The sequence below is a fragment of the Doryrhamphus excisus genome, linkage group LG1 (genome assembly GCF_037039965.1).
Source record: "Doryrhamphus excisus strain RoL-2023G ecotype Guam linkage group LG1, RoL_Dexc_Guam_v1.1, whole genome shotgun sequence".
Lineage (NCBI taxonomy): Eukaryota > Metazoa > Chordata > Actinopteri > Syngnathiformes > Syngnathidae > Doryrhamphus > Doryrhamphus excisus.
The window spans coordinates 14683144-14706161 of NC_136357.1; the positions used below are offsets into that span (position 1 = coordinate 14683144).

Consider the following 23018-nt stretch of genomic DNA (forward strand, 5'->3'; position numbering starts at 1 on the left):
CACTGGAGGAGCTGTGGTTAATTGAGGAAAATACCGTATAGTGAATAGTAAGATATTGGTGTTTTACCTCCAGTTAAGCATGGTTGTAGTAGCATCACAAAGTACATATGAGTGCCACTAGCACCAGAGGAGCTGCGGTTCATTGAGGAAAATAGTATTATCTAAAATATCTGACAACAGAAGTGAGTCGCAAGATAATGGTGTCTTGCCTGCAGTCAAGCATGGTGGCGGGAGCATCATGAACCGGAGCTACACAAGTGCTGCTAGCATTGGAGGAGCCGTGGTTCATTGAGGGATACTTTTATGACAGTATTTATTTCATTTATTCATTGTATTTATCAACCAGTCCCGGGTGTACCCCAACTCTCGCCTAAAGTCAGCTGGGATACACTCCAGCACACCTAGCACCCAGCAAAGTGTTATCTGTTAGACCCGGGGTCTCAAACACGCAGCCCGCGGGCCAAATGTGGCCCGCAGGACACTAGTTTGAGGCCCCCGCCTTGATATGAAAGTTTAATGTTAGTGCGGACCGCGCAAGTTTGATATGGATGCTGTATGGTATCATGTACCCAGAAAAAAATATTACGTTTGATTAATGTTCATGTTAAAGGTTAAATAACTGTTAATAGTTATCCTCCCTATCCGTGTGGAAATGGTAAGTTTTTGGCTATTTAAGTTTAAAGGAAATAACTTGAAGGCTACCGTTTAGGTCGCTAGCTCTCTAGTTTGCGAGTTAGCATGTGTCTCAAGACCCTGCAGTTGCGCAATATGTTGTAAATAAAAAGAGTATAGTCCATTTTAGAAGCCTTTGGAAATCCCTCAGTTCTTGTTGTTATTGTTGTGCTGTGTCATATGCCCTGAGGAAGAACATGTGATTGGGCTTCAGGCGTCTGCAGGGGAAGCACAATGCTTAACTTCTGTTGTCGTTCATGTATGCACACCCAAACTACTCGGATGTAGGAGAGTCACATGATCACCACTCATATTCATGGATTGATTTTAAAATGTCCTTCTTGGTAGGAGTATCTCTCTCTATGAATGTGCTGAACTCCTGTTTCCATACCAGTGATGTATTATCTAGGAGAGGTTGTCTGCGTGGATGTAGCTTAGCTTTCCAAAATACATTGGACTGTGCCAAGCTAGTATGTTTGGTTTGTGAATAGCTTAACTGTTAGCCGTCCTAATGACATGGATGGATTTTTAAAGATAGTAATACAAGTACTAAATAGAGATAGATATACAGTGAAGAAAATAAGTATTTGAACACCCTGCTATTTTGCTATTTCTCCCACTTAGAAATCATGGAGGGGTCTGAAATTTTCATCGTAGGTGCATGTCCACTGTGAGAGAGATAAACTAAAAAGAAAAATCCAGAAATCACAATGCATGATTTTTTAACAATTTATTTGTGTGATACAGCTGCAAATAAGTATTTGAACACCTGTGTATCATCTAGAATTCTGACCCTGAAAGACCTGTTAGTCTGCCCATTAGAAGTCCACCTGCACTCCATGTATCATCCTGAATCAGATGCACCTGTTTGAGGTCGTTAGCTGCATAAAGACACCTGTCCACCCCATACAATCAGTAAGACTTTAACTTGTAACATGGCGAAGACCAAAGAGCTGTCCAAAGACACCAGAGACAAAATTGTACACCTCCACAAGGCTGGAAAGGGCTACGGAGCAATTACCAAGCAGCTTGGTGAAAAAAGGTCCACTGTTGGAGCTATCATTAGAAAATGGAAGAAGCTAAACATGACGGTCAATCTCAATCGGAGTGGAGCCCCATGCAAGATATCACCTCGTGGGGTCTCAATGATTCTAAGAAAGGTGAGGAATCAGCCCAGAACTACACGACAGGACTTGGTCAATGACCTGAAAAGAGCTGGGACCACCGTTTCCAAGGTTACTGTAGGTAATACACTAAGACGTCATGATGTGAAATCATGCATGGCACGAAAGGTTCCCCTGCTTAAACCAGCACATGTCAAGGCCCGTCTTAAGTTTGCATATGACCATTTGGATGATACAGAGGAGTCATGGGAGAAAGTTTTATGGTCAGATGAGACCAAAATAGAACTTTTTGGTCATAATTCCAATAAGCGTGTTTGGAGGAAGAAGAATGAAGAGTACAATCCGAAGAACACCATCCCTACTGTGAAGCATGGGGGTGGTAGCATCATGCTTTGGGGGTGTTTTTCTGCACATGGGACAGGACGAGTGCACTGCATTAAAGAGAGGATGACTGGGGCCGTGTATTGTGAGATTTTGGGGAACAACCTCCTTCCCTCTGTCAGAGCATTGAAGATGGGTCGTGGCTGGGTCTTCCAACACGACAACGACCCGAAGCACACAGCCAGGAAAACCAAGGAGTGGCTCCGTAAGAAGCATATCAAGGTTCTAGCATGGCCCAGCCAGTCTCCAGACCTGAACCCAATCGAAAATCTTTGGAGGGAGCTCAAACTCCGTGTTTCTCAGCGACAGCCCAGAAACCTGACTGATCTAGAGAAGATCTGTGTGGAGGAGTGGGCCAAGATCCCTCCTGCAGTGTGTGCAAACCTGGTGAAAAACTACAGGAAACGTTTGACCTCTGTAATAGCAAACAAAGGCTACTGTACCAAATATTAACATTCATTTTCTCAGGTGTTCAAATACTTATTTGCAGCTGTATCACACAAATAAATTGTTAAAAAATCATGCATTGTGATTTCTGGATTTTTCTTTTTAGTTTATCTCTCTCACAGTGGACATGCACCTACGATGAAAATTTCAGACCCCTCCATGATTTCTAAGTGGGAGAAATAGCAAAATAGCAGGGTGTTCAAATACTTATTTTCTTCACTGTAGTTAACACATTCTTTTAGTGGGTTCAGACATTTCCTTTTGCACGTTCCTTTTCCAAATAGAACTACCTCTCCATCTTTGTACTCTAACAGGAGATGTAGATGGTCCCGGTCCTGCTAGCATGAAGCTACTCAAAGCTGCAGGCGGCCATGTTTAGGCGAGCACGTGATGTCACTGGTGGGATTTCAAATGTAATTCTGCTGTCGAGAGGGACGCTCACCTAAATGTTTGATGAACAGTGAGACACTCAGCCGGGGCCTCCTGAAGTTTATTTATTTATTTTTAAGAGTCTCCCATCCCGACCAGGTGGAAGCCCTCAGGTGCACACACACACACACACATACACACACACACAAACACATTGACGTGTACCTTTGCCTCTTTGAATGTTTGCCATTTGACAGGTGAAGTCACACACCCCTGCTCATGTTGGTCTCGATTCGATACCATGAAAATAAAGGGAGGATAAAACACAGGACGGAGATTTTCGAGGTGGTGAAAGCCTTGAGCACGTGTTCTGTTTGTACCATCTGGGCCGCACTGGGATCAGCAAAACCCCAGAGCCTGATCCAGAAACATCACTTGACATCAGCGGCTTGAAGACGCTCGCCGCCTGTCAAGAGGGACAGGGCGGACGCCCCTGAGCTAGCATGTTGGCTACTCGCTAACCCAGCAGTATGGAGCTACTATGAGCTGCTAGGATTGGTGCACTCGTGTAACAGATACCAGCTAGTGTAGCTGTGCCATTGTATGTTATATAAACATCACTCATCCGCTCCAGTCAGTGGGTTCGTAGCCTGGGCTTTTAGCTTACTGGCTAGCGCACTCATCTCTCAATCGGTGGGCATGTGTGGTCACGAAATTGAGCCTGGGCAGTGTGCACCACTGTGACACTCACTATTAACACTTATTTTCAGTCTTAGTTCGAGTTGTTATGATTATTTATTTTGTGAATTATACATTATACTTACACCTTTTCCACTTTTCTGACCTATAAATGTAGTTAGAATGTTGTATTCTCGTGTTAAACAATGCAACAAACAAACAAAGTTTCAGATAATGACATTTGCGCATTGGGAAGTGAGCCCTGAAAGAAGTTTGGTATGGCTCAAAACGCTTGGTTTCAGAGGGCGTTGCAAAACTATTCCTTTATGATGTCACAGAGAAGCGGGATTACTGATATGGGCGTGGCTGTAAGCGCGATGCGCTCTCTACTCTCGCAATGCTCTGCTCTGCTTTACGAAACAAGTTCAGACAGAAATTATTATTGTTGGTGATTCCCAGCAAGAGAAAAATATTTTCATCGCTCATATTTTCATCTGTCAATGGTATTTCACACAGGACTGTTTTTGTGAACATGAACCAGAAGCAGTGCTCATTGGGAAAGGGGTATTAATGTCGGACACGTTGTGTTTCCATGGCGGTGGAGAGAACCACCGTGCTTACTGTCTGGAACACGGTAGTCCTGTAAAAAAAATGTCAAATTTTATTGTTCCACTAGCAATGTTGTGTCGAGATTGTCTGCAGTTAGTAAACGCGGCGCCCTCACGTCTGCCTTCAGAGCGCCACAGCACCAGCGGTGCCTCTAACAAAGTGTGTACGACAATGAGTGCTCCTCCTCGGGCAAACGAGGTTGGAGGAGCTCATCCACAGTCAGGGGTCTCTAGCTAGTAGCTCATGAGCAGCCAGTAGCTCTTATACACTTTTCAATTAACTCTCCAAAGACTTTAGTCATTTATTATCAATTCCTATACCCACTACATTGGAAAGTATTGTTTGCAGTAGTCATGAAATACTTTGGGAATGTGACCAACCACTCTAAAGTGGGCGTGCCCGGAGGCGGGACTTGGGTGAAATAAATTAAAACAGACCATATTGGCAGGAAGCGCAAATCCAAGGAAATACAGCTGGAATAGGTGCAGATCCTGGAAGCTCTAGAAAGCTTTCTGTGCTGTTATCGTGTGTAGCTGCTCTATAGGAGTCCAAAATTCAATACAAAGGGTTGAAAAATTAGCACAATAGCTCCCTTTTAAGCAGCACATTTTATTATGCTGGTTTATTGCAATATCTCTAGCTTTGTGGATTATTTCCGGTCCTAGTTTAAGTCATTATGCTAATTCAGCCATTGTGATAACTTATTTTGTGAAAGGTTAATTATTAATGACATGTTCCATTCTGCAGTATTATTGTAATTTCTATTAGTTTGTGGATTATTTTTAGTTGTTTTGATTATTATTTCTTTTTATTTTTCCTGCCATAATGTTTTTTCAAAGACAAGAGATTGCATGGATTAAATGTCTTTATGCACACACAAATGCACAGGTGCTGTTGGTTTGATTTTGGATTATTTACAGTCTATATGAATTATGATGATGATCATAAAGAGGTGGCGTTGCAGTCATTCTATGACTCAGCTACATGCATGTGCGTGTGCATGGATTCATGCTGGGCCCTGGCCCATTTCTTCCAATTGTGCCAAAGAAGCAGAGTGTGGCGTACTGGGGCACAAATACGTGTGCTTGCTCTAGCCCAGGTGTCTCAAACTCAATTTACCTGGGGGCCACTGGAGCTAGGGTCTGGGCAAGGCTGGGCCGCATCAGGTTTTCAAAAAAAAAAAAACGCATTTATTAAAAACAGAAAAATATACAAACTTTTTCAGTGCTTTGGTTCCGATTTTCTACAATAAAAGCTCTGATAAAACATTCCACTGTTCTCAAATATCTTACTTTTTATTTTTCTGCACAAAATAAGATGAAAAATAAATAAACAAATCAAGAATAAAGAAAATCAATCAATCAGTAGTAAATAAATATAATAATAATAATAAAATGGCAAATAATAAAAACTTAAGAAACCACATATAGTTGGTGGGTAGACAAATTATTTTTTCAGATTAAAATGAACAAAGCATTATTAGAGCCCTGTAGACATGACAAAACACGACTATAGTCACATTTATACTCTTTTTATTTACAACATATTGCGCAACTGCAGGGTCTTGAGACACATGCTAACTCGCAAACTGGAGAGCTAGCGACCTAAACGGTAGCCTTCAAGTTATTTCCTTTAAACTTAAATAGTCAAAAACTTACCACTTCCACACGGATAGGGAGGATAACTATTAACAGTTATTTAACCTTTAACATGAACATTAATCAAACGTAACACTTTTTTCTGGGTACATGATACCATACAGCATCCATATCAAACTTGCGCAGGCCGCACTAACATTAAACTTTAATATCAAGGCGGGGGCCTCAAACTAGTGTTCTGCGGGCCACATTTGGCCCGCGGGCCGCCTGTTTGAGGCCCCTGCTCTAGCCGAACGTGCCAGAATTTCGGTGTGAGGTGGGCCGAGGCATGGTACAATTGGGCTAGCATGAGTACGCCGCAAAAGATTTTAATATCCTTACTTTACTAGGATCCTACTAGGATCCTTACTCGAAATGGTCAACACATCTTTCATTTTGTTCATTTTGATGTTTGACGGCCCAGGTAGTTGAGGTCTCCACGCTTCTTCTTTAACTGGCAACTATCTTTTTATTTTCTTCATTTTCTGCTGCTGTTTACCCAGCAAGCCCAGATGGCGGCGTAATGTAAATTTGATGCTGAAAGACGCAAAAGAGGGTGAAAATGGTCCTTCTACTCCTTCTTTTTCTCTTTCTTCGCTGCTGCATGCCTGAAATATTGAAGAAGCTACACTTGGAGAGTCTGTTTCTTCTTCTCCGTCGTCTTGTCTTCTTCCTGTCAATGGAGAATACAGTGTTCTCATTCAGATGATGGCTATTACTGTACATCTCATGTGGCTTTTTGTTCTTGTCTTTCAGGAACCTGCTGGACAGAGACACTTTCTCCAAATCTGATCCTAGTAAGACGCACACACATACGCATACATTGTACTTCATAATATTTAAAAAAAATTTCATCCATACATTACAGTATTCATCATCATAATTTATTAATATTGGGATATCTCAGGATAGAGTATCAATACAGTCAATACACAGTCGTCAGATATTAATTTATAGCCTAACATACCAAAACAAAGGTTTTGGCTGGTATACCAACATGCTAGCCCTGCAAAGTAGTGGCTGTGTTGTTGCTATGACAACATGACAGCCTCTTTACCAGGAGCCAGTGTGGCAGCATCACATGGTCCTGACCTGATATCATAAAATGTTAAAAAAGTAAGGAAGACATGTACAGATAAACAAGTACGCACACACACACACACACACTCTCTCATTGCCTGTGCTGCTGGAATCAGGAGACATTTGCATATGTCAGAGGTCGTACTTGTCACTGTTGAGGAGAAACACACACACACACAGTCGCTTGACAGCGGGGTTCCAATTTGCCAAGTGGTCCAGTGATTCTTAAAGGTCCAGCAGTCAGTTGCCTTGACTAAAACATTCCAGCATTCTTTGAGGAGAGAGACAGAGAGATGGTGGTGAGGGGGCGTGGTTTAAAGGACGCACAACTTATACATAAGAGTGTAAACAAGAGTTGGTATGTACGTACTTACACTTCAATGTATATGCACGTTCACTGAGAACTATGCGAAATTCATTGCACTCTCGGAACCTGCATGTTGCACTCAAACCCCTGTGCAGTGATGGACACTGAGCATGCTCAATCGTGGCTGTCTTAGCTAGGTAGTGAAAGGGGAGGGACTAACTTGAGTGGTTGGAATTCACCATTAGATAGGAGAGAACAAAAAGCGGATAAATGTTGCAATCGGCAAAGTAGCGGAATGGGAAGAACTACCGAAACTACGCGCAAATATTAGCACACTCAATAACTCCACAAGTACACAGTATACATATTGAAGTGTACTGACTGAAGTATTCCATCTGAGACAGAGTCTTGGCATTTACCATAAAATATGGCATTAATAATAGATTGCAAACCGGCATTGAGTTTAATTGCAGTTGAAAACGAGACGGGACGTAACAAGCTGGCTGTGGCGTGCTCACGGAAGCTAGCGGATAGTCTGGTTGTGTAGTTTTCATACCTGGTGCGTAACTACAGTAACAACGTGTGACAGCTCCGCTGGATAAAAGCCTTCAAAAAGATAAAAATAAACACAAAGAAAGGGAATAATTGGTCTGAAAGTGGGAATATGTGGAATACGCTTGTTATTTATCCATGCATGCTGAACTATCTTGTTGTTGACAACACACCTTTACTCTTGAGAGCTTCTTCTTTCTGTGTGTGTGTGTGTTGCTAATTGATGAGCTTCTAAGAGGGGGAGGATCAGACCTTCTCTTTTTGAAAGTGTGTGTTTCAGCGAGAGAGGAGGCTGAGCATCCTTGCCGGCCCAACATTTATAGAAGGAGGCACTTGTGCTGCGTCCATGTCTCTGCTCTGCTGACAGTCACTGGCCCCAGTCACACGGCATTAGAGCGCCTCAGCACACACACTCACACAGAGCGCATATTCAGGGCCTCAGGCTGGCATACCATATTCATATTAGCTTATAAAGCCGGATAAAAATCAACTGTTTCTGTTTGTGCATGTTGCCCAGCCCAGTATATACACTGTATATACATAGTATGTGTGCATGTGTGCTGGAATGTGAACATAGCATGCTTGAGTAGATTGGAAAAGGATGAGAGATGATGAACAAGATGATGTCAAATATGGTAAAATTATGTTGCTCAGCATCTTCTTGTCTTTATTTAGCAAAGAAATATCTTTGTTTACATATTGACAAATATACAGTATTTTTTAAAGCAATATTTTGGCCTTCAAAGTCAGGCTTCAGCGATAGACTGAAGAATGGACAAGTGGTTAATGCGGCCACACAGCTAGGAGGACACCTGGGTTCGATCCACCGCCTGTGCGTGCGTGGGTTTCTTCCCACAGTCCAAAAACATGCTAGGTTAATCGGCGACTCCAAATTGTCCATAGGTATGAATGTGAGTGTGAATGGTTGTTTGTCTATATGTGCCCTGTGATTGGCTGGCGACCAGTCCAGGGTGTACCCCGCCTCTCGCCCCAAGACAGCTGGGATAGGCTCCAGCATACCCGTGACTCTGGTGAGGATAAGCGGCATAGAAAATGAATGAATGAAAGTCTGGTATGACTTGACTAACTCGTAGGTAGTTTGAAGTCTGCACTTTCCAGCATGAGTTGAAACTGAGACGTTTTTGTCGCTACGTCTTGATGCTCCACCACCTTTCATGCTGCATCTGCATTTTCCCCATCCGTGAGGGCAAAGAATTCTCAGAGTTAACAACAGAACATGAGTAATGACATTATTGACTGAGGGGTGTGCTTGTTTCATTTTGTGCAGTGGTAGACTTTTCTCACAAATGGGTGATTAAAACAACAACAAAAACATTCATGTAAGTTAGTGAGCGTTGATTTTAACAATAATAATCTCATATATCACACACACGTGTATAACAATACAGACATCATGTGTGTGTCAATAATGCTTCACGGTGGATTAAAGGACAAGCAGCTGACGCCCAATGCACTCCATGACATCCTCAGTGCTCCACTACATGTAATAATAACATACAATATGCCATAATAATATAATATACTCATCCCTCGCCACAAATTGTACACATTTTTTGCCTAAATTCAGCAGTGTCAAGCTTCAAACTGGCTTCAGAAGGCATTCAGAAGTTGCATTGAAACACAAGATGCCATGTAATATTCTATATTGGTCACTAGGGGTCACTGGTGTTCGGTGAGGCACACAAGCATCGGGCTCAACAGGCTGTGTCTTCATTCATTGTCTTGAGGGCAAAGAACATGAGATTATAAAATTATGAAATTATTGACTGAGGGCTGCTCGTTTCATTGTTTTTCACACACGGGTGATTCAAACAAACATTCACGTTGTTTCCTGGGCTGCATGAAGCGATAATAATGGTAATGATAACAGTCTAATTATTTCATAAATCACTGTATTGTATCGCTGTACCCTATGTAAAACGAGTGTAAAGGTGATTACTGTTTAGGGTGTTATTTCATGTCTGTAGACCTCTAATAATGTGAAAACACTGTATTTAGAAGGTTGTACACAGGTTTACGGACATATCCCATTCATTTCTTTCTCTATGTTGCTTATCCTCACAAGGGTTGCACAACAATAATACAATTAATCCTACTTTGCGGAAATTTACTTATCACGGTCGGGTCCTGGAACAATTAACCTTGATAATAGCATAATAATAATAATCGCATACACATTGTAATAGTAGCATAGTATATAATAACATACAGTATGTTGGTATTACATGGAGCATTGATTAAAACATGATCTATGCTACATGTAATAGCAGCATACTTATTATTCTTGTTATTATGACATACTTATGTTGCTATTACAATGTTATTAGATGCATCAATGCTGAATAATGTATGTAATTATTGCACATAGCATTGACGAATAAAGCATGCCACAATGTGTACATACAATTTTGTGATTAGCATTAATGAATTATCAATGCACTTTTGACAGTGTGGGGTGTGGGAACTTTTTCTGTGTCTTCAGTCATGCAGTATTCTAGCTGTGAGACAAGTGCTGAGTACAATAAAGGCTGCGAGAATGCTAATAAAATGTCATTTTAGTGCCAGATGATCGCCTCGCTCTGTTTCCACCTGCGCATCGTCTTCGGGGGTGAGGAGAAGGAAAAAAAAAAACAGAGTGAGAATCCCCGAGGAAGGACATGCTAACATGTCAATACTATCGACCGTTTCCTTCCTCCTCGCTCCCTCACTCAGTAAGGAGGACATTCCAGTGCACCCTAACCTCGTTTTTCTTCTGCCACCTACGCACACAACCTCACTGCCTCCCTCCATCCTCCCACTGACATATCATCACGCTGCCAGGCAAAGTTCTAGTGACATTTAATTAGAGAGTTTTTCTGCCATGATGGTGCGTCCGGGGAAAACACGCTCTCAGCTGACCTGTCAGCATCAGCTTGTCACTGTTTAAATACTCTTCAATCAATCTCATCTGGGTTTTTTTTCTTTTTCTCCACAGTCTGTGTGCTCTACACTCAGGGGATAGCGAACAGGGAATGGAGAGAGGTAAGTCCACTAGGGGGCGCTTTCAATTACACGCTTTCACAGCTTTCACAGAAAAAGACACATTTGTTGTTGGGAATGCGGGATGTTGACTCAGCAATATTCCCACAGGCAGAAGTAGGATTAGAGGACAAGGCCTGTGTGAAAGGGGATACAGTGGTGCCTTGGTTCACGTCATTAATCAGTTCTAGAAGGTCAGACTCTAACCAAAGCAAATTTTCCCATAGAAAATAATGTAAATCCAATTCATCCATTCCAGACACCCCTGAATGTTAACAACAAACAACAAAACACATTTTATACACAGTAAATATAATTTTAACTTTCAGAAAATTATGAATGAATGGACAACTGGACTTTTAACATCACTTTTACCACAGCACTTACACATGCACCCAAAAATTCATTCATTTTATACCACTTATCCTAACGAGGGCTGCGGGCGTGCTGGAGCCTATCCCAGCTGTCTTCGGGTGAGAGAGAGAGAGGCGGGGTACACCCTGGACTGGTCGCCAGCCAATCACAGGGCACATATAGACAAACAACCATTAACCTAACAATTAACCTAGCATGTTTTTGGAATGTGGGAGGAAACCGGAGTACCCGAAGAAAACCCACGCATGCACGGGGAGAACATGCAAACTCCACACAGAGATGGCTGAGGGTGGAGAGTGGAATTGAACCCTGGTCTCCTAGCTGTGAGGTCTGCGTGCTAACCACTCGACCGCCGTGCAGCCTACCACAAAACAGTGATCACTTATTTAGAAGTCATATATTTATACATTTCTGAAAAAAACGTGACATCGCGAGGGAGCAATAGAGGAGGGAACGAACCCGGGTCCCCGAGCTGTGTGGCCTGTGCGCTAACCACTCTCCACCATGCACACACAAAACCCTCAATTAACAAAATTACGCAAAATATTCTGAAAAAATTCTGCTTCGACCACAATTTGCAAATACATCAAACTGAATATCAACATTCTCGAACCAATAAACATGAACCTTGCTGTTTAATACAGGAAATGGGAAAAAAAACAGCCGCTAACGGCTGGCAGTAACGTTACAAATACGCTGGCGAGGGTCCATGCTCTGTGTTTGACTCTGAATGCCTAATTGCTATTCTTTGTTGTTGGAAACAGAAATTGATGTAAAATGAGACGAAACACAGAGTGTCATGTTAACGTGAACTGGGGCGGACATTAACCTAGGTATCACTGTAGTTAGCTTGTTAGCTTCCTTTGAATCACATTTAAATTAAGGAGAGACAGGAATAAAATCTGGAGCTCAATGATAAGTTGGCAAAGTGCTTGGCAAATTCCTTTAGTGTTAAGTGTGTCCCTTACTTCTGCCAAAAGGCCCCTCGTTCCCAAGGATGGAGAGAGGTCTAAACCCCAAACAATGAGAATGTTCTGGAACTGCCACATCGTTGTTATCGTCTACTGACTGTGGTTGAATAAACGAGTGGAGCCCCTGCTTCCTCAAACTGCAGATGCCTTGTTTCTGCTTTACAAGACTCCACGGCATAATTGGCGTCGTCAGCAGGATTGGTAGAAAAGATGTCGATGGTCACTGCTCCATGACCTACACAATACAGTCATCCCCCTTTTATAGTGGTTCATTGGTTCCAGACCTGACCCTGTTAAATGCATTTCCACTGTATAGATTTAAGTAGCAAGCGAACAAGCTCGCAAGTTATTGAGCTAACCAGCTAGCCTCAGATTTCCTCTTATTTTTTCTAAACTTAAGAAGCCAAAAAATGACCACTTCCACTTTGGATGGGAGGAAAACTTCATGTCAGACATGCTATGCAGTGTAAGGTAATGTTTTGCGTCATTACTACTATCTAGTGACCAGAATACTACATATAACTTCTGCTTCAATATATTTGGATTAATGACCATAGACTACCACAAAACATTCATTCATTCTCTACCGCTTATCCTCACAAGGGTAGCGGAGGTGCTGGAGCCTATCCCAGCTGTCTTCGGGCAAGAGGCGGGGTACAACCTGGACTGGTCGCCAGCCAACCACAGGGCACATATAGACAAACAACCATTCACACTCACATTCATACCTATGGACAATTTGGAGTCGCCAATTAACCTAGCATGTTTTTGGAATGTGGGAGGAAACCGGAGTACCCGGAGAAAACCCACGCATGCACAGGGAGAACATGCAAACTCCACACAGACATGGCCGAGGGTGGAATTGAACCCTGGTCTCCTAGCTGTGAAGTCTACGCGCTAACCACACGACCACCATGCCACCCTGACATACGTAATACTGTAAGATAATTAATTCTAGTAAAAACTGGTAATAAGGTTTCATGTTTTGTGACTGTTCTCAAGAGAATTAACTTTCACCAACAACGCTGTTGTTTCCTTCACACTCTGTTACCACAAGAGAATCAAACGTTTGTCAGTGTTTTGTTGTCAACAAATGTATTATGCATCAACCAGGAAGGAAGGCAGGGCAACTAAGACCTGCTCCAATGTACCAGCAAACTGCTTTGATGCCTTCTAATGGCAGCCTGCATGCTGGTATCCATGTAATTGTACCCCGTTGGAGTACACTGAAACTATGATCATTTATCCGTGCAGTTTTATTTGGAACATCTTTACGTTTTATAACAACGTGGCATCTCCTTCTTGAATTTTGAAGAATTGATGAGCTTTTTAGCCCCTTTTGATTTGGTCTAGTCTACTGTTACAATTAACATATCAGCAGAGGTGGGAGAAAGATGTTGTTTTGCAAGTCTCAAGTCATAAGCACTGACTGACTTATTTTGTAAATTAAACAAGTGTGTTGAGGGGCGGCACGGCGGATGAGTGGTTAGCGCGCAGACCTCACAGCTAGGAGACCAGGGTTCAATTCCACCCTCGGCCATCTCTATGTGGAGTTTGCATGTTCTCCCCGTGCATGCGTTGGTTTTCTCCGGGTACTCCGGTTTCCTCCCACATTCCAAAAACATGCTAGGTTAATTGGTGACTCCAAATTGTCCATAGGTATGAATGTGAGTGTGAATGGTTGTTTGTCTATATGTGCCCTGTGATTGGCTGGCGACCAGTCCAGGGTGTACCCCGCCTCTCACCCGAAGACAGCTGGGATAGGCTCCAGCACCCCGCGATCCTCGTGAGGAAACAGCGGTAGAAAATGAATGAATGAAAGTGTGTTGAGATTTAGACACATAAAAAGTTCTGACATAGCATTCAGGATTTAATACGGAAAGTAATCCACAGACTCGTCGTTTTTTCTCAAACCTGATTGGACATTAATAGATGCTTTCAATGAGGCAGATTCAAAGGGAAAGTATGTTTCCCTGCTGGATATGACATAGCAATCACAATACTTTGAATGGGCACACAATTTGTCAGGTATTTTGAAGTCATCAGACTAAAATCCCAGTTATTGATGTCAAAGTGTTTGATAATATTGTCAAGTCCATTGACTTGGAATTTGTGACTCGATTTCTCGAGTCCACACCTCTGTATATCAGCATACCACTTAGCATTTGACTTCACTTTCTTTTTGATTTCCTTGCAGTTTGGCAGGACAGAAGTCATCGACAACACACTCAACCCAGACTTTGTCCGCAAATTTATTTTGGATTATTTCTTCGAGGAGCGGCAGAATCTACGCTTTGACCTGTGAGTTCACCATTGATTCATGTATGTCACTGTGTGTGTGTGTGTGTGTGTGCGTGGGCGAGAGTGGCACAGCGTGGCGAGCAAAGCTAAGGCTGAAATATTCATGTTCTGTGCAGAGGGAGATGTACGTTATTCTGCCTTTTAAATAAAAGACACATTTTCTTGTCACTTTTCCAAGCAGCGTTTCCCATTCCGCTTCATCTCACCCCGACCACACTTTGAAGACAAAATAAGTGACTTTCACTGAAGGTATTTTGCGGAGATGATGATCCACTGATGGAGGTGTCCATCAAATGGAACACACAATGTCCTCAGGAGCAGAATGAATGCTTAGAGCCGGTCGTCTTTATTATATTATATCATTATTATTATTACCATCCTCTTTTTTAAAACTATCTATTCTGCTACGCTTTTCCACACAGATGAGCAACTGGCATTACCTGAATCAATAATTGCTGGAAATCTATGGTTAATTTTAATATTTTAGGATGTCTGAGTACGACAGCAAACAAAGTGTTTTCCCCAATTCGGTATTTGTTCCAAAAGTGATCATCAATTGAACTCTTCCCTGCCAACCTTAAGCAAAATGAACACATTATGGTAAAAGTAGCTGAGGCTCAGATCTAATTATCTTCTTGTATTCCTGTGGTTGTGGTCATGTGATTGTTATGTGTTGTGTCATCAACATGTTGACGTTCTATGATGGCTCGTTAAACATGGAGGGCCTGGTTGTTTGTTTACTCGGCAGCTTACCTCAGCTGTTGCTTTATTTATTTTTATTTATATGTCAGACCTGCCAACCTGTACACATTTTGACCCTTGAATGCGCATATAAGCTTCACTGCGCTCGAATTTTGCCGTTTTCAGTTTTGAGTTCAGCCTGAATAATGATCGTAGCGTGACGTAGGCCTCCAAAAAATTCTCGAGCTGCAGCAACACGGACCGTTAAGGCTGTGATTGATCGATCGGCTTGTACGATATTATTCCCTGTGTGTATACGTCTCATGCAGAAGGTGTACATCCGTCTCCTCTAATTTTGGACCTAGATTTACAATAAAATATGACTGATTAGTTCCAGCTGCAATAACACCCCGTCTCTCTTAGCGGTAATGGTAATGAGTAGGGATGCCATAATGTTAGGACAATTCCAAGGGCCCCTGACGGGGGCAGGCACAAATTAAAATAGGATTTTGCTACCTGTTTTGACATATTTTGGTCACATGTAGTCAGAAAATAATGTTTTGTTTTGACTTGTTTTTGGCAGTACAGAGTTCTTCGACAGCCTGTGGACCATTGTCAATCAATCTCCTTTGTGCAACACTGCTGCGTTTTCTTGCGAGCGCACAATTATGGAATATTGTAAATTAATCTTTGGTTCATGGACGACTGGGAGAAAGAGTAAAACACTACAACAGGAGCAATATGTTTGAACAAGGATACAAAAACACTACAGCCAAACGCCACTGAGACAAGGCACGTCAGTGGAGTGAATACGCTTCATTTCTGCGCTGTCACCAGCAAGAAAATTTAACGAAATACAGTATTTCACCAATTCTGCCACAAAGCCACGGTGGTGCTTTGGTTTACTCATCTGCATAACAAGATTCAGGTTTCAGTCAAATAGCATAAAAATGCTTTTGAGGGTCAGTTAGCCCAATGTGATTTTTTTTTTTTCATGGGGCCCAGAATTTTTGGCCAGGCCTCTGGTAACGAGCTAACAAGCTAAATTACAGAGTTGATGCCATATCACATGCTTAATCCTGACAAAGAAGGATAAAAGCAGGGGTGCAAAAATGTAAAAGAGCAAAAGTCAGAATATCACAAGAAAAATCATAAATCTTAATAAATAATAACTAAAAATAACACAAAGCTTTTAGCCTTTTTTGCTAAATAAAAAAATATATATCGCAGTGACCAGTCCATCCTTTGATTTGTAGGGGAGTAAGATTTTTTTCAAGGTTGGCAGGTCTGATGAGTGTGTGTGTGTGTATGTATGTGTGGGACATCATTAGTCATCATTGCTCAATTCAAAATAAGCTCAGAGCGACCCCCCCATAAGAAGACAGACAGCACAGGACCAAGAGGAATCCTGTCTGGCACGGTGCCAACACCAAGTGATGTCATCCACTCACGAGGCGCCGTGGGACATCCACTCCTGTGTGCGTGCATGCGTGCGCGTGTGAGTGTGTGTGTGTGTGGCCACGTCAACATGCACACACCATGTTTGTGGTAATTTTTTGTTCATGCCCCCTTCTTCTCCCCCCTCCCACACACACACACACCGTGATTATGAGGTGACATGAATGATTCATGAGGCGTAGAGAATGACAGAGGCGAATGGAACATGAAGCACACCTGTGCCTCACGCCGCCAGCACCTTACCTGACTTTAACGAGATGCTGCTTTGCTCCTAACTAGCTCACTAGCTGATGCGCATCTTCTCTTATTACATCGTAGTCCTTGCATCCAGAAGAGTAAACCACTAGCATCCTTTTTCGCTGTCAAGGTTTTGAGTTGACAGGTGATAAAGTGTTTATGATTAAGCCTTGACGGAGGTCTCTGTCTTCATGGGCACACACGGCATCCTGTTTGTACACATGCATACCCACTCTGAGACTCGTGACAGGTTACAGGAAGTGAATAAAGCTAAATAACAAGCTCTCCAGAGAGGTGAGGGGCAGACATGCATCAGCTGGAGGACAGATGTGCTCACTCACACACACACATAGTCGAACACAATGTGTTTGCGTGGTTATTAATTACAAAGCATTATTCCTTTTGATGTTTTTTGTCTTTTTCGCTGCAGGTATGATTTAGACTGTAAGAGCGACAACCTCTCCAAACATGTGAGTTGCTCCATCTTCTTTGAATTGTTATTGTTTGCATGCTGGACTCGAAAACATCTTCTTCAAACCCGGTGCACATAACATGCCAAGTAATGCCAAGGAACTTACAATAGTGGGTTCCTAATCTAGTGTCCCAGTTTTGAATTTGGTTGTAAATTACATGTAATGACATTTTTACACGGAATGTAAAAAATATAAATAGCGCTCTCCTGCCCCCTTTGAGACCTAGTATGTAGTGATGTAACATACACTATACACACGTATGGCGTCTTTGAACGGTATGACCTGAATTTATTGCGGCAGAATAACAGACCATTCCCCGCCCATCCTACTTTTGCTTTGTACCTGTAGGGGGGATTTTATTTGAACAGTGACCATTTAAAAATGTAGCTTTTCTTTAGACTCAGAAGACTTTTTTTTAAAACATCACAAAACCTGCAGATGTTTATTTCTGTGATGTTAAAATAAAAAAAACACAGTAGCATCTTGTTTGAACCATCCATCCATCCATCCACGGGGGCATCAGTTTCAGTAGGGAAGGTCAGACTTCTCAGTATTGGGCCAACTTTTCCGGTTCCACCAGGAGGAGACCAAGGTATTCCCAGGGACCTAATGTCCTAGGTCAGACCCTGGGTCTCCTAAAAGTTGGACATGCCCTGAACACTTCACCAAGGAGGCGTCCAGGAGGTGCATTCAGACTGGAACCTTCTTTCACTCTTGAACAAGACTCCGAGATACTTGAACTCCTCCACCTGGGACAAGACCTCACTCCCAACCCGGTGGGTGTAATCCACCCTTTTCTGAGTGCGAACCAAGGCCTTGGATTGAGGATGCTCAGTATCATCCCAGAGGCGTCACACTCAGCTTCAAATCACCTCAGTAAACGCTGAAGATCACAGTCTGATGAGGCCATCAGGTCCACGTTGTCTGGAAATAGGAGAAATTAGAAAGTATTTGAGACAAGAAACTGGACTCCCTTGACACCTCGGCTGCACCTACAAACTCTGTGCATTATAATTATCGACTATATTTCGACTCTCGCACCCTGGAATATAGGCTTTCTCTGGGAGGCTGAGGAGTGTGATCCAAATATTCCCTCCACCGCCCGACTGTATCCTCAGTCAAGGTCAGCAGGCCGCTGTTCTCACTTCAAGCAGCGTGGACCGGGCACTGGATCCTCTCTCGTTGAATTGTTTGGCATAACATCTTCGAGGCTGACTGATGTGGTCCGCGGCCTCACCAACCTTCAGTGTCCACCGTCAAGTTCGGGATTTCCTGCCACGGCCTCTACCAACCACCTCGTGGTCACAGCTCTTAGCTCATCAGTCAGGACACTTTCCTTAACCCGGAGGCATAGTGAAGTGACCCTCTTGTTCACTGGGGATGACTCCAACACGGAGTCACCGAGCTGGGGGGGGCGGCTATTAACTCATTAAATCTCAGACATTTTTCAAAAGACAAGCCCTTCAGTACCGGCCATTTGAGGCTATTTTGACTGATCTTTCAAAGCACACGACGACTGTATGTATATAAACATGGAACCTACCAAAAGAAGGAATATTTTTCATTAGAAAAAGAATGGCTGCTTTTTTCCGTTCATTAGTAATCAGCAGTAGAACATAGGTATGTAGGTTTTAGGAAAATATCAGCTGCTGACTACAAGAGGGACAAAACCAACTTTGTGAAAAGATACATTTCAAGAAACATTTCGTACTTCGGTACGAGGCGCATTATTAAAAAAATAATAATAATAAAAAAAACCCAACAACTTAAACTGTATTATGGAAAGCAGGAAGTGAACAAATGTCACAGTTACTGATTGTAAAAGTACCAGATGGAGGGGTAGGATTTAATAAGCTTTGCTTCTTCCTACTCCTTTTGGACATGTGGAACTGTGAACTGATTATGGGATGCACTCAATTTGAATCTGATGCATGTTCAAATGAAATAAAACCATGACCATTACCTAGTTTGACTTTGACACAAATTCTATTTCTTTTGTGTCGGCTGAACTATCTAAACAACTAAACCAGAAATTAGACAACACAAAAAAGGGTTATTTTACAAAATAATTTCATTACAAACATAACACCACAAACTACTTACTATTCTTACATTTGGATTTGAACTCTGTTAAATGTCTCAACCTCTTGCACACGCTTGGATTGCTTTCCCACCAGTGAAGATTTGGACGGCGAATACCAAGTCGCCCAGGCACCTGCACTCAAAGGCCACCCAAAACACATTTTACCAGACCCTTATGCTTGCCGTGTCATCCCGTGTGGCTTCTTCAGGCTGGGCCAAAAAACTGTGACAGTAAAGCGTGCAGGAGATTGGGAAGTTTGCATGTTCTCCCTGTGCACACAGGTGGGTAGGTTTTCTCCGGGTAGTGCGGTTTCCTCCCACATTCCAAAAACATACATGTTTGTTTAATTGGCGACTCCAAATTGTCCATAGGTATGAATGTGAGTGCCCTGCGATTGGCTGGCGACCAGTTCAGGGTGTTCCTCGCCTCTTGCCTGAGGACAGCTAGGCTCCAGCATACCCCCTCGTGAGGATAAGTGGTATAGAAAGTGGATGGATGGAAAACAGAGATACAGGCTTTTCATTAGAGAACAATGTCAAAATAGTAAACCCTCATGTGTAGCCCCAGTACATGCTACATGCTACATGTTAAAATAGCGTAAACATGTTGTGGGTATGAAAGACGGTGGAGGTTTACTTTCAGCACATATAGCGGCTCACTCCATTCCTACCAATCCCCTAGATAATCTCCCCTTCATATCTCCACACCCATCCGCCTCCTCGTCCTCATCTTCATGGCCGAGAGTGGTTTCCCGTCAGCGCCCTACCCACAATGCCCCTGGGGTCCATCTGAGCGCAGCATGAAGGCCGATGACGCTTGGATGCGTCCTGTCGTCGCTGAGGATGTGTGGGACTGTAGATCTGGCACGCAGCTCTATTGTCTGCTCCTTCTCCAGTTGTCTAGCTATAAATATCAGAGAATAACAAAATAGTCATATATTTCATACAAGATAATAAGAGTATCTCAGTGGTGGGCATCATTATGGACGTGTCTTCTTTCCCTTTCTCTGCCTCTTCCTCCCATCAGGGAGGATGCTGTTCCATATGCTTTGTTTATGTACCTTGTACACATACTGCATGGCCACAGGGAAGACTGCAGACTAATGTGGAATTAAGTGCTTTAAATGATTTATTTTGTATACCCTTGCTTGTCAGGCCTACTTCACGTCTTGTTTATTTTGCTAATGAAACATGCACATTACAGTCATTATTTTGCAATATATAGTAGATTTGTTTACAATTATAATATTTACAATGCATGTTCTTCCTGTGCATGCGTGGGTTTTCTCCGGGTACTCCGGTTTCCTCGCAGATTCCAAAAACATGCTAGGTTAATTGGCGACTCCAAATTGTCCATAGGTATGAATGTGAGTGTGAATGGTTGTTTGAAAAGCACTTTATTATCATTCACATGCATTAATTTTATAGTCCAGGGTGTACCCCGCCTCTCGCCCGAAGACAGCTGGGATAGGCTCCATCACCCACCGACCGTCGTGAGGATAAGCGGTAGAAAATGAATGAATGAAGATTGAATATTTACAATGAAGCGGACCAATGTTATAAAGCTTTAAGTACACACCCTGGCAAGCACTAAATTTTCATTCATTCATTCATTCATTCATTTTCTACCGCTTTTTCCTCACGAGAGTCGCGGAGGTGCTGGAGCCTATCCCAGCTGTCTTCGGGCGAGAGGCGGGGTACACCCTGGACTGGTCGCCAGCCAATCACAGGGCACATATAGACAAACAACCATTCACACTCACATTCATACCTATGGACAATTTGGAGTCGCCAATTAACCTAGCATGTTTTTGGAATGTGGGAGGAAACCGGAGTACCCGGAGAAAACCCACGCATGCACGGGGAGAACATGCAAACTCCACACAGAGATGGCCCAGGGTGGAATCGAACCCTGGACCTCCAAGCTGTGAGGTCTATGCGCTAACCACTCGTCCACCATGCTGCCCAACACTAAATTTATTGGCGTAAATCAAATTTATTTTTTGAAAAAGTTAATGAAATAATATATTTCTGACATATCTGGAAAAATGTAACATTTGATACCAAGTGCACCAATTTGTGCATCAATTGTTCTTGCTCAATAGTAGTACAGGTGTCCGTCATGGTTTTCAAAAATACATTAACTAATAAATCATGATGTTTTGTGGTTGAATATGACCTATTATTAGTTTAAAAAAACATATTTAAGCAAATATTTACATATTTTGGCCTAATTAAGCATTTTTAAGCACCAGATTTGAACAACACAACAGCCATTACTGCAGGCTTTTATGGCTTGTTTGAATTATGTTGCAGGCACAATAATCCCTAATACAAATCCCTAATAAAAACACGGGCCGCTGCTGTAGCCATAACGCATCAAACTCTAAATCCCTGACGTCAATTCCTGTCTGTCCAGAATATTGGTTAATACAAGTGTGAAGGTGACTATAGGAGTGTTACTGTATTTCATGCCTAATGGTTCTGATAATGTTTAAAGCTGTATGGTTGTAAACAGGTTCTCTATATTCACAATGAGGGACCACTGCATTTCTTCTCATACGTAAATGTGTGTGTGTGTATGTGGCTGACTGTGTCCCGAATGCAACATCTAAAGAGTGACATATAATTCCAAAGCATACACACAATAGAAATGAGAATTAACCTTCAAATTACAAATTGGCAAAAATATTTATCAGAAATGAACTCACAGGAAGTCAGACTTTACGGGTCTATCATTGGGAAAGTGGCATTGTTTCTGATGGAAACTCCCAAACAATGGACTAATAAAAGCGGTTATTTAAAATAGAACTATAATGGGATGCATGAGCAGCTGTTTGGTGGGGACCCATTGTCTCAAACCATTTGTATTTGTCAACATTTTAAAAGTTTGTGTCAATAATTTTACTTGGAAGCGTATTTTTCCTTGCTACTCCGTTCTGAGATTGGTCAAAACAAGCCAGCGCTGGGCTTTAGCTCCTAGCTTGCATTTTATGCGTCCAGACCTAAGTGAGAGGAGGACATTGGCCAGCACTGGCAATGATCTTTGGAGCAGATTTGCGCCTGCGGGACTCCACGCGGCTCATGTGTGGAGCACTCGAACACGCATGCACGTGTGCAATCACATCCACATGCATAAACAATGTATGAATGCACAGACTTCTTGTTGTTGCCCAAAGGCTCAACCTCCTCATCTAAATACTCTCGTGGTCGCCCTACAGACATCGGCAAGGACACTGGTGCCTCCCCTCTGTCCCTTCACTGGGCTTGCACTCAAAACTCACATGCTGCATTTAACAAAATTGGGAAATTTTAATCATCCAAGCTGGCTTCATCGGATCATGCTCAAAGACTACATAGGACAGGTCCAGTACTGTAACAGGTTGATTGAGTAGAAGTTGATTTGTCATGAATGGTGAGTGAGGCATAAGGCTGACATCATGAAAAGGTGACTAAGAGAGAGCCAGTATCAAGTGCTTTTGTTAAAGAACGTTTTTGGTGCTCATGACATCAAACATTTTCTTAAGAAAACAGTAACAAAATTA

General features: G+C 42.5%; 1 protein-coding gene across 1 annotated transcript in view; it reads left to right on the plus strand.

The window, feature by feature from the left end:
- LOC131131723 (copine-8-like) overlaps positions 1 to 23018 on the plus strand; it is a 59834-nt gene that overhangs the window by 7030 nt on the left and 29786 nt on the right. Inside the window, exons 2-5 of the mRNA XM_058076682.2 lie at positions 6674 to 6714; positions 10852 to 10898; positions 14439 to 14542; positions 17349 to 17388. Of these exons, the coding sequence (XP_057932665.1) occupies positions 6674 to 6714; positions 10852 to 10898; positions 14439 to 14542; positions 17349 to 17388 (232 nt within the window). The remainder of the gene's footprint in view (positions 1 to 6673; positions 6715 to 10851; positions 10899 to 14438; positions 14543 to 17348; positions 17389 to 23018) is intronic.